This window comes from Grammomys surdaster, unplaced genomic scaffold, assembly GCF_004785775.1.
Source record: "Grammomys surdaster isolate TR1022 unplaced genomic scaffold, NIH_TR_1.0 271, whole genome shotgun sequence".
Lineage (NCBI taxonomy): Eukaryota > Metazoa > Chordata > Mammalia > Rodentia > Muridae > Grammomys > Grammomys surdaster.
The window spans coordinates 11,527,068-11,539,643 of NW_021604712.1; the positions used below are offsets into that span (position 1 = coordinate 11,527,068).

Genomic DNA, 12,576 nt, shown 5'->3' on the forward strand with positions numbered 1-12,576 from the left:
CCCCACCCCCACACAGTCACATCTTTCACACATCAGCCTTTTTATCTTCTAGCTTACAGGCTGCCTGCTGCTGGAGTAAACCTGGTGTGAGGCCCTTCCTCAGCTGAGTCTCGGAACCACTAAGAGCAGTGCTGCGCACCCACTGACAAGAGCAGCAGGGCTTGTTGTGGTCTTGAGCTCCATTTAACTCCACTCCCAGAGCTGCCTTCTCCCAGCCCTAGTGGGACCTGGGAGACCACCTTTGTTTTCACGCATTTATAGACTTAAAGCACAGAGCATCCTGCTCAGGTTGCTGTGCTGTGGCCAGGCTTCACCTGGTTACTGTATTTATGCTTCTCTGCTGAGCATTTCCCATGTGGGCATCCTGGGGACACACAGATGGAGCTTGTACATGCTTCCTGTCCACCTGCATGTCCTGTTGTCCCCGAACTCTCTGGTACCATGGTCTACTCTATTTCATTCTTTGTGGACTTTCTACCCAAAGACAGAAGCACAGAGGGGAATGTCTGAAGTAAGTTGGAACCTGGGTAATCTAAAGCAGATACATCTGTACTCTTGGTGCAGTAAGACATACTTTAAAGAGGAGATTAGTGTTTAATGAGTAATGCTAACATAAACAAGAACTGTATTTTTTTTTAATATAGCCAAGGCTGGCCTTGAATTTACTATTCTCCAGTTTCAGCCTCCAGGAGCAGGGATTATGGGTGTGCACTGGCCCTAAACAACAATTCTGGAGTATATGAAGTAGAAGTCACTACATAGTCAGTTTTGTGGCATGGGATTTCTTACAGCAGAAGTCCTCTTATTCGTCCCGGGGGCAAAAGAATCCTTAATGTATGAGTGTGGTCAGAACGATGTGTCAAATTCCTGAGTGTTATGCCCGTGAGTCCTAAGTTGGCTTACCTCCTTTTAGGCTAGCATCCTTGGTGCAGGGAAAAAATAGCAGCCACTGCCTTCCTCAGAGCAGGACTTTCTACATAGCCTCATTTGTAATATCAGTGGCCAGGAATGGCATTCATGCAATTGTATCAAAACAGTCTGTCAAGCAGAGGCTTGCCTTGACAACCTCATACATTTTCCCCATTCAGATGAACAGAAAGGTATAGAGATTGCATACTTCAGAATGAATGGTTTCAATTCACTCATATTTCATTCTGAAACAATATGATTAGGTTATCTTATATTTTGAGGAAAATCATAAAAGAAAAATGAAAGCACAGAGGTCACCAGGAATAAGAGAGACGGAATGGGAGGTCTGGGCTGTCTGTCACTGGGAGATGTTCCCCTTGCTTCTCACATTTAATTCAAACCTTTGACAGCATGAACCAAGATACTGCAATACAAACAAACACTGCCTCCTTTTCTTTCTCCAATAGCTGGGCATCGGCCACAATTGAGATAGCTCTTAGAAACAAGCAATTTCTGTAACAGTAGTTCTGGAAGGTTCCCTGAGGAGAAATCCAGCTGTAGGGAAGGAGAGTGTTAAGCCTAAGTTTAAACACTTAAAGCTCGGTAATCCTAATATTGAATGTGTATCCAAAGAAAAGAAAATCCTTGTGACATATGTGCTTTCCCACATGCTCTACAGCATAATTCACAACAGTTCAGAAACAGAAGGAACACAAGTATCTGTCAGCAGAATGGATAAAGAACAGTAAACACATATATACTCATAAAAAGAATGAAATCATGTCGTTTATGAGAGTGTGGATAAACCCAAGGAACCTAAGTGAGATAGCCAGGCAAATTCCATAGATGTGGCTCATAGGCAGAAGCAGAAGAAAGATTATGTGGAGCCAGAGTGGAAAAGTAGGGAACAAAGAGTGGGAGGGAGAGAGGAACTGGGGTTGGTGTCTGGGAACTTGGCTAGGGGGAGTAAATCTTGACATTTTATAGACCATAGTGAGGACAGCTCACAATTTGCCGTACTTTTCAAAGTCGCCAGAAGAAAACATTTTGAATGTCTTCAGGAGAAACAGTGATAAATGTGTGGGATGACAGATGTTGCTGGCCTCTCAGCAGTTATTACACATGGTTCATCTATCCTGAAACTCCACCGCATCCTATGAACATGTGTAACTATTATGTGTCAAACAGACAAAAGACTCAAGGCTGGTAAGCCTGCAGCTCTTTCACACTCTGCTGGGTACCAGCTAGAGCCCACACTGCCTGTCTTTTGTCTGATGCATTCCTGTCTGAGGCGCTGATAATCCTAGCACCAGGTGCTCACAGGGAAACTGAGGAAGCACCTGAGGAAGGCAGGCACATATAAAAAAGGAAACAAAGTACTTACAGGAATCAGGCTGAATGGACTGAGTTTGGAAATGAGCCTAGCAAATGTATTCCGAGAAATGCAGAGAACATTGGAGTGTGAAATACTAACAATAATCCCAAGAAATAATTTGGAATGAAAAGGGCAAGAGTTGACTCACAAGGAACGCACAGGAAAAAGAAGTAGGTTAGAGTACCAGGGTGAGCATGTCTCTTAGAAGATAGAAAGAGCTTTAAGAAGTCAACTGAGGAAGATTATAAAGGAGTCAAGGAAACCAATGTGAATGGGAAGTTCTGTTCCACTACCAAAATGTAGTAGTCGTGTAAACCTTTTCAGGTACTAAAAGCTTAGGAGGTTTTCTGTAAAAGTAAGATTTGAAGGGAAAGATTGGAAGAGGGAAACGAATGTAGCTACACAACTCCTAATGGACAGATGCCTTCTGAGAAATATGTCTCTCTGACTCCACGAAGTGGCCTCACACAGACCTAGGTGGCCCAGCCCAGGCTCTCAATGTGGCCTCTTTATGCCACCAAGAGGCAAGGTAAGTGTTGGGGCGGCAGCCAGTATAGCCCAGCAGACTCTTACAGGAAAGAATTTGGTCAGGAAGATAACAATAAAAAGCATAGTATAGGAAATATATAAACGCATACTTGCTGATATTTGCGTTGACATCAATTATTTATTACGGGTGCTTTACTATACTATATGACATGCTGTACTGTCATGTAGCCAGTAGTGCGGGTCTGTTCCCACCAGCATCAGCCAAACCCTGTGCCATGTCTTATGGCATAGCAAGGTGGTCAGACTCCTTTGGCTTCATTATGATCTTATGGGGTTGCAGCTATGGTCTGTCACCGCCAAAATGTTTAGAGCACACGACTTAATATTAACAAGTAAAGAAGCCAACTTTTTCCTAAATAAATACAGGCGGCAGAAAAGAGCATAAATGTGGGTGCATGGCGGCAGGAAGGGTTAAGAGCATGTGACACACACAGCTCTCAGGTGAGATAAAAGTGCTTATAACGTTTTAGAAGGAAAACATAAACACAGACACAGACATTAAAAGGGCAGTGGGAAATGATGGATGACTAAAAGTTGAACATACAATCTTTAAATGGAAGAAAAAAAAAGAACCCTAATCAGCCAGAGAAGAGAAAAAAACCTATAAGAAGCTTGACAAAGAATGCAACATAAAGTATTTCTACTTTTAAATAGTTATAGTGGTATACACCACACACAATAGAGTTACAGATGTGAGGTAATTAAAGTAAACTAAGTGGATTGAAATCCCTACTTGAGAAAAAGATTGTTTTGGATGATAAAATAAAATCTCATTGTAAATTACCTTCAAGAATCTTACTTGGAATTAGGGCTGTAATTCTAGTATATATGAGGCCCAAGTAACACACACACACACACACATACTGAACAGGAGAAATATTCTTCTGGAGGAATGAGCCCCTTTATTTAGGTTATCCAAAACTAAGTGGTCAGCCCTGATATCATGTACATATGAACAATACTAAACATTCAGCCAGTTGTGTTTGTGTGTGTGTTCATGTATGAAACAATAATAAAGAAAAAGAGGCCATGAATTTAAGGGAAATAAGATGGGTTAGATGGAGGAGGGAAATGATATAATTATATTTTAATTAAAAACAGCCCATCACAAGAAGTCATTATATCTAAATGTAAACAAGATAGAACGTGATCTTAGATGATATGATTCCTCTATCACGATAGCAGTGCGTTTATCTGGATGCTTGGGAGACATGTAAGCACAGAATGACCTGCTTTCTCCAGTGTCTAGCCTTAGCATAATCTGAATACAGTATTGGATGCAAGAAGCATGGCAACTTGAAAAACTAGGAGCCCATTCAATTACAAGTGGTACTGCAATAAGGCTTACATGGAGGCATAGCTCATAATAGTAGTGGGCACGCTTGGAAAGGCAGGGGGTTTGCATTAGAGAGTAACATATAGGAAACAGACAGACAGAGTAATGTACAGGAAACAGACAGACTCCCGGGGAACAGCTAGACAGTTGCATGCTACACACACAGGCTCCACAAACAGATCTTGCAATGGCTGGGACTTTAAAATATGGTCCAGTTGTCATTTAGTCCAGAGGAGAAAGGTGATCTGACCAATATCCAGGGAAGTAGCACTCTATCCAGAAGACAGCAGCATAGAGCCTTTGCTATTGTTTATAAGGGATCTCAAATTGATGGAAACTCCTGAGGACTAAATTGACAAACAATAGGAAAAAGGTTTATTAACCATGTATTTTATTTCCAGATTCAGAGATGAGCACATGGGTTGGGGCATTATCATGTTAACCCCTCTGTATGGCAAACTCTTTTGAACATAAAGCCGTAGGCCACATGATACAGCGAGAGTTATACAAGGGCACGGATAGAAATCCTGTGCTATCCTCTTACAGAGGAAGCCACAAGTTGATAAGGATACTGATGGATAGAAAAATGAACCACAGGAGGAAACAGGCATGCAGCAGAGAAGGCCACCTAGCAAGCAAACCACAATATTAAAGTTAAAACAAGATCCCAGGTTCCACCCTTCAAAACATGCAATCAGGCAAAGCTATGGCAACACGCAGAGCAAAGAACTGGGTTTGCATGTAGTGAGCAAAAACATGACCAGGAAGACATTTATGGAAAAACAGCAAGCCCATTGCACGGTACCAGCCTGGATTTATAAGCATTTCTTTAAAGACTTTTTTTTTAAAATCATGTATGAGTGCTTTGCCTGCGTGTATGTATGTGTACCTGGTGTTCTATGAGGTCAGAATAGTGTTTCAGATCCTCTGGAGTTACAGAGTTGTCAGCTGCCAGGTAGGTTCTGGGAATTGAACTCAGGTCTTTCTGGAAGAGCAGCAAGTGTTCTTACCCACTGAGCCTCTGGACAGACATTCCAGGTCACAATTATGTGTGTATGTGTGTTGGGGGGGGTCAAAGAAAAACAAATTGCAACAAAAAAATTCCAAGAAGAACTAGGATGGTCATTTACGCAGAAGGTCTAAATAAATGATGTAACAAAATATAGCAATCAAGTGAATGTACTAGTTCTTACTGCCAGGAAAAGTAAGCTATTTGTAAACTACATGTCTCCTTGACTCTTGTTCGTATCTTGAACAAGCTTAGCAGAAGAAGAAAGTGATTATTAAGACAACAAGTGCTGGGAGGCGAGACAAAAACCTTTTGAGTTTCCTCTTATAATCACTATTACAAGTGTATCTTAGTCTGATGATGAGAAAGAACAATAGAGAAGAAAAAAACCTCATGGAACAATGAATCTGCTACTGAACGACTTGGAGACCAAGCTGGAGAAGTAACCGGAGGACTAGAGACGCCTGTCAGGAAAAGCAGGAATCTCCAACAGGCTACTGGCCTCTAAAGGCTCCAGTCACCCTCTCCTGCTTTCCAGAGATGGAAGCCACAGATGTGTGTTGCATTTTAGCCTACTGTGAGGAGCAAGGCATTGAGGGTTCAGTTTGCCTCAGCTTGGTGACTTTGATCACACTGTTCTCCACATTGGCAAGCCCCTCGGCTGGTACCTTGGGCAATATCGTCCTGCCTCTGCAGGCAAGGCCGCTCCACTTTGTGCCCAGGCTGAGGCAATTCTCGCTCAGGCTGCTTGGCACACCTCCCTTCGTTGAACACATGTGGCAGGTTGGCTGTGTGCACCTGTCGGAGTTGCTCATAGTCGCTTAGGGCAGCTGTCAGGTCCCAGTTTTTACCTGTGGATGAGGAACAACAGGAGATTATAACAGGAATGGAGGAATCCTGGCTTTCCTGGAGAAAAGGTGCCAGTCAGCACGTTGATGAGCAGTGTATGAAAGTAGATTATGCACATACACACACACACACACACACACACACACACACACACACACACCTGTAAACATTATGTCTCTAATGGCCACCAAAGTGTACCACTGATTAGAGGTGTACCAGAGGAGGAAATTCAGGCCACTCAGCACTGGTTTTGAACATTTAAAAAGGAAGTGGGAAGTCTTACAGGTCAGGTTTGAGGATCAGCACAGCTGAACTTCTGAGCTGCTGCACACAACGCCACATGCTGACTTTGGGGACAGCTGCTCTGGAATGAAAATGGTCACCCTTCCAAGGTCTAAGTCAAGGTACTAAGAGGGTGGAAATTTAATCTGACAGTGGTGTCCAGAGGTGGAACATTCTAGGGCAAGTACATTAGGTCATTAGAGTGGAGTCCCCACAACTGAATTCTGGTGGTTTTATGAGATGAGAATACTTGGATATATGCACACTTATGAACATACATGCAAAGATACACACATTCACAAACACACGTGTATAGACACACTCACAAACACACATGCATTGATACACAGATACACACACATGCACAGATACACATACACACACATGTATAGACTCACATGTACAGATATATACACACTTATACACATGTATAGATACATACAGATATACACACATGTACAAATATACACACACTCATGGCACACATATATATAAACACAGACACATATTTCTTTCATGACATGATGCAGCCTGGAAGAGCCCATCCACGCTGGTAGAACTTATAGGTTCTAAAATTAGAAAGGAGGGGAGCTGGGAGAAGTGGAGGGAGGAGAGGAGGAGAGGAGGAGGGAGAGAGCATTACTGAGACATACCACAGGAAATGAACTTAGCTGTCTAAAGAAAAGAGAGACAAGAGAGAACAAAAAGTAGATACAAAAGTAACTATTAGCAAGTGGATGCAAGTTTTCTAAATACCCGAAATTTTGAGATAAAAAGCTAAGAAAACATGTAGAGTGACATTTAAAGTATTCATATTTTAAAGTAGAATGCATGATACAACCAATCCTATCTCCCACAGCATCATGGGAGTAGGCCTAACGCAGCATTTAAGCTAACGGAAGGAACATTTGTCGTATGTAAGAGATACACATGGTGGTATAAGCCTGGCATCCCAGCTACCAGCTACCTGGCATGCTGAGGCAGAAGGATTACACTTTCAAGGCCTGCCTGGGGTAAAAAGGGAGTTGAAGGTTAGTCTGAGTCACTGAGACTATCTCAAAATAAAAAGTGTGTGTGTGTGTGTGTGTGTGTGTGTAAGCTGTGGATGTAGCTCTGGCATAATATTGGGGGAACATGCCCAAATCCTTAGGTTTAATATGTGGTACTGCCAAAAATTTTCACACCTAAAGCAAAGCTACTTTTAAAGGCCACTACATGATTGCCACCAGACAACAAGACACTACCAATATCAATACTAATATGATATTGCCCTTGTAACAACACAGAATTCAGGCCTAAGTCATTAAATAAGATGAAGGAAGCACCCTGACTGGGCTTAAGGGCTCAATTTACAATGGAAGTGGTTCACCGTTTCATTTTCTGTATTTGTGATGTGTGGCATCCTGAAGTTCTGCCTCCTGGAAAAGGAGAGGTTGTCCCTCTCCTCTGCGACCTCCATGACATATCCCACCTCTAATGGGCTGTTACACTCTGCCAATTCCTCTGCCCTTCATCTTACTCAGGCAAACTAGGACACCTACAGCTCATGAAGCTTCTACCCTTGGGGCCTGCTGACACAGACTAGACAATCCCAAACATGTTTGTCTGCCCTGTCCCCTCTTTCTCACAGAAACCACAAGAAAGGCCCTTGTTCCCAAGCCTTTCATCCCTCTACTTCCTGACTAACCTGGTGCTTCTGTGTGCTGGGAATCCTGATTTACAAACAGCCTTCCTACAACACTCGTCTGTGTTTGCACACTCAGTTCAAGCATATTCTAGGCAGAGATGAAAACTCAAGACATAAACAGCCTCATGTGGAATTTAAAAATTAAAAGGTGGGAATTATCACAAGGCTCTGACATAGACACACGGGCATAAATGATTCTTGAGCGTACCGTAAGTGGGGCAGATCTGTAATCTGGGTACAGAACCTACAGCCTCATACAGATTAAGCAGGTGTTCTACACTCTAGTTCTGTAGAGCAGATTCTAATATGTCAGTAAAGCAGCCTGAGAGTCAGTCAGCCTGGGCTCCTGTTTTCCACCAGCTAGATGAGCAGCCATACAGCAAACTTCGTGATACTCTGGAATGTTCCCCTTGACCCCCTCACAACTGAAAAACTCTGTCTCAGAAATGTTATCTCACGTCTGCTCACCACTACAGACAGACCTCCACCTTGAGGCTGGGTGGGATACCCTCCTCCATCCTCACAGGGATGGAGAAAGCAGGATACAGCCCACAGATAGTGTTTCATGACTATAAAATGGATATAAATGAATAAGCTTGAACAAATAGCCTTCATATGTAATGACAAAACTGTTAGAAAGCATAAAGGAATAGAATATTACAATTGTATTAATAAAATACATTTATAGTTTATAAATTATAATCCAAAGTGAAAACACAGAGGACTATCCTTAAATGTAGGAAACATACCATCAATCTACCTCACCAGGCTACATAGTATTTCTAAAGGACACACTGGGGAGTTTACATTCATTATGTTCTTTATTTGGAAGATTAAATGTTATAATTGCTTCCTAAGTTAGCTTATACATTTACTATGATTCCTGAACCATCAGTAGAAGCCTGTGACTAGCAGCATTATACTCGTGCAGAATAAGGTTAATTAATTGTCTGTTAGCAGCACTGCGGATGGAACCCAGGATTGTACATGCTCGGCAATCCCTTTACCATTGAGCTAGGAACCCTGTTAGAAAAGCTGATCTTACTTATCTTTATCTGGAGAAGTGAGCCAGAATAACCAGGTCTGAAAACAGAGATCAATTTGGAGGGAGGGCAAGCCCATTCTGCCATCCTGGATTTTGCTCCATAAACACCAGGCAGCAAGAGACCCTTAGAAAACCCCAGGATCTGAAATGAATTGGAATGCCAGGACAAATGTCTACCTGGGATATGCTTGCAACTCATATCATACATAAGAGGCTTATTTCCTAAATAAGCTAGTTTAAACAACAACAACAACAAACCAAGGAAAAAAGTGCAGGCACAATATTTGCAGAGTGTGAAGGCATTCAGAGCACTGGCTGAACTGTGTAGTTATCAAATAGAGACAGAAAGAACCAATAGGAATGACCCACTTTCTAACCAATATTGATAAAATTAATCAGCTAATTTTCCCTCTTTGGACAATATTTTTCTTTTTTTACATTAACATATTTATTTATTCATTTTATATCCCAATTGTAGCCCCCTCCTGCCAGTCCCTCCTCATAAGCCCCCTTCCCCTTCTCCTCCAACAAGGGGGACCCTCCTGGGTACCAACCCACCCAGGCATATCAAGTCACTGCAGGACTAGGCACAACCTCTCCCACTGAGGTCAGACAAGGCAGCCCAGTTAGGGAAAGATGACCCACAGGCAGGCAAGCACAGTCAAGGACATCCCCTGCTCCAGTTGTTGGGGGACCCCTGTGAAGACCAAGCTGCACATCTGCAGCATATGATCAGTTAATTTTTATAGAAACATAGAGAGGGAAATTATACTACTGACTGAGCTGATTCCTAGTAGGTTGTAGGCAGGCCGGATCCATCCATTTGGAATGGAAATGTCCATGTTGATATTCTGTTTAGTAATTGCAAAAGGGAACTTTAAAATCTAAAAACACTGCTTAATATTTCACTGACAACCTTGTTCTGGATACTCAGCATATCCCGGTGTCTGCTCTCTGATCCCTTGTGAATTGTATTTGAATTGTCACTCTGCTGACACGGCACTTTTCACCACTTCCCCCTGATACGCACATTGACAAGTAGACAGTCACCTGTCCCCATTCCATTCGGCCAGCCTGTTTACCCTCCGGCTGGCCTCTTCTTCCCCTACTACCCTCCTCCAAGCACCTCCTGTGCCATGTTGCTCCTCCTGCCCTTCCTGCTGTGCAGTGCCGCCTCCTCCTCCTTTACTTCTGGACACTGTCACTTCTCAGTGCCAGATCAGGATCATGGTCTGACTGAAAACACTTGAGACCACTCCTTCCTTCTGACTGGAAAGAATCCAGGCATAAGAGGAGGGCTGCTATGTGCTGGCTCTCCCCGACTACTAATACTTTGGATGCCAATATGGTGGGGTATGGAGTTGTGGCAACCTTCTTACAAACAAATGTGATAATGTTCATGAAGAAAAGTCCAACAGCCAAGAACATTTAGAAACAAACAAACCATTGAGGGCCTGAATGAATTACTGTCAGTGACCACCACTCATCTCTGTTACCTGGGCACGTCGGTGCACACCCGTAACCCCAGACTTGAGACTGTGGCGAGAGGATGATGAGTATGAAGCCAGTCTGGGCTTCACAGTGTATTTCATGCTAGCCTCAGTTACACAGTGAAGCTCTGTTACAGAAGTAAAGCAAGGTCATGATTTATCTGTGTGTGTACACATATATGCATCTCTGTGTAAAGATACACGTAATTATTCATTGTAAGTGCATAACTCCCTATATACATACACATATGTGTATATACAATTATATACAATCAACTTTTATATATTCTTGTTACTTGCAGTCTAATGTATTCCTATATACTAAGGAGAAAAACCGGAACAGATAAATTCCAATGGGATGTAAGTGCCATGTAGGGTCACAGGGTCCATTGAGCTACCTAAGAGGGGATGGTATGTAGGATTGTGGGGATGATCCGAGAAGCCTCTGGTAGATTCTCACTTTAGCTTGAGACACAGAGGTGAATAGTCTCTTGGTCAATAGCCAGGACAGGAGCTCACATAGGACAAACCTAGCAGCCAAGTCACCCAGCAGGCTGGGGCTGTGCAGGTCACAAGGAGGTGGAGAGGAGAGGTGTGGCCAGGCTGATGGTAGAAGCTGTAGGTGGAAGAATGAGTCTCTGAGAGAAGAGCAACAAAGGCATTCTAGATAGAAGTGGTATTTTGTAAATGTAGTGTTTTGAGTAGATATTGCTCCCACAGACTCATAAATTTGAAGGCTTGGCCCATGGGGAGTGGCACTGTTAGGAGGTGTGGCCTTGTTGGAGGAAGGATGCCACTTTTGAGGCATGTGTTGAAATCTCCTATGCTCAATTGATACAGAATCAAGTGATACAGGCTGTGGATCGAGATGTAGAAGTGTTGGCTCCTCTAGCATCATGTCTGCCTGCACACTGTCGTGCTTCGTGCCATGACGATAATGGACTGAACCTCTGAATCTGCTAAGCCAGTGCCAATTAAATGTTTTCTTTCATAAGAGTTGCCATGGTTATCTTGTCTATTCACAGCAATAAAGTCTAAACTAAGACAGTAAGCTTTTCAGTTTAGAAAGGTAATGTTCATTTAAGAAAAATGACTGGTGAACCGGCAGAGGCCGTGTCAGAGAAACACTGGCGGTTGCAAGGAGCCTAGGAGCTGACTATAGTAAAGCAGACTGTGATGGCCTCTGCAGTGAGATTGGAGATGCAGGCTCTGGCTGTAAGGATGCACTCTCAAGGAGGAAAAGGGAAAGACATGCAGACGCCAAGCTAGGTGCTTTACATGGCCTCTGCTCACTCTAACATGACTCTGAGAGGGATTCCATTTTCCTGCCCTTTTTTCCAATGTAGAAGGACAAAGAAGGCATGAGGAAGAGGAGGAGGGATAGAGACTGGGCAGTGGGGCTCCTGTGGTGGGAGGAAGCCACTGGCTTTAGCTTTTATAGGTCCATTTCTTCAAATGAGTTCACTGAGAATTTAAATGGAAGTCTCAGCTTAGCTCTCACACAGTGAAAACAGCTTAAAAACCCCTCAAGCTAGAACCATGTCGTGGTATTTAACAGGCAGCCCTGCAGTGACAGAGAACAGTGTTTCCTACACAAGAGCTGGGTGAGAGGTGAGTTACAGGCATTCAGTGAGATGTCCTGTGAATTACGCCCCATCAATGGTGGGGCAGCCCTGCCCAAGCTCCCTCTGTGACACTGGAAAATGTGTCTCTCTTGTTTTGTAGTTTTGGCAACACCTCGAAAAACTAGTTGAGGTCAGAGTGCAAGGGACATTATACATTTTATGGTTTTAAAAGTAAAACCAACACGGGCTAGGAATGGTTTCTTTGGCTCCTCAGAAGTCTTGCTGGAATTAGGAGAAAAAAGGTAGACATATCCTACTGGGAGTTAACCACAGGAACCAAGGGAGCAAGCAAGATGGCACGGCATCTCATTGTGTGTAAACAATCCTAGATTTGTTGGCAGTTGCTTGTCTCCTGGTAGCTGTCACTGTTAGTGACAGGAGTCCTGTATCCAGCATCAGTGACCCACGCTCTGCCAGTCT

At 43.2% G+C, this 12,576-nt stretch overlaps 1 protein-coding gene across 1 annotated transcript in view; it reads right to left on the minus strand.

The window, feature by feature from the left end:
- Otud7a (OTU deubiquitinase 7A) overlaps positions 1-12,576 on the minus strand; it is a 105,832-nt gene that overhangs the window by 66,152 nt on the left and 27,104 nt on the right. Inside the window, exon 2 of the mRNA XM_028776692.1 lies at positions 5,847-6,029. Within this exon, the coding sequence (XP_028632525.1) occupies positions 5,847-6,029 (183 nt within the window). The remainder of the gene's footprint in view (positions 1-5,846; positions 6,030-12,576) is intronic.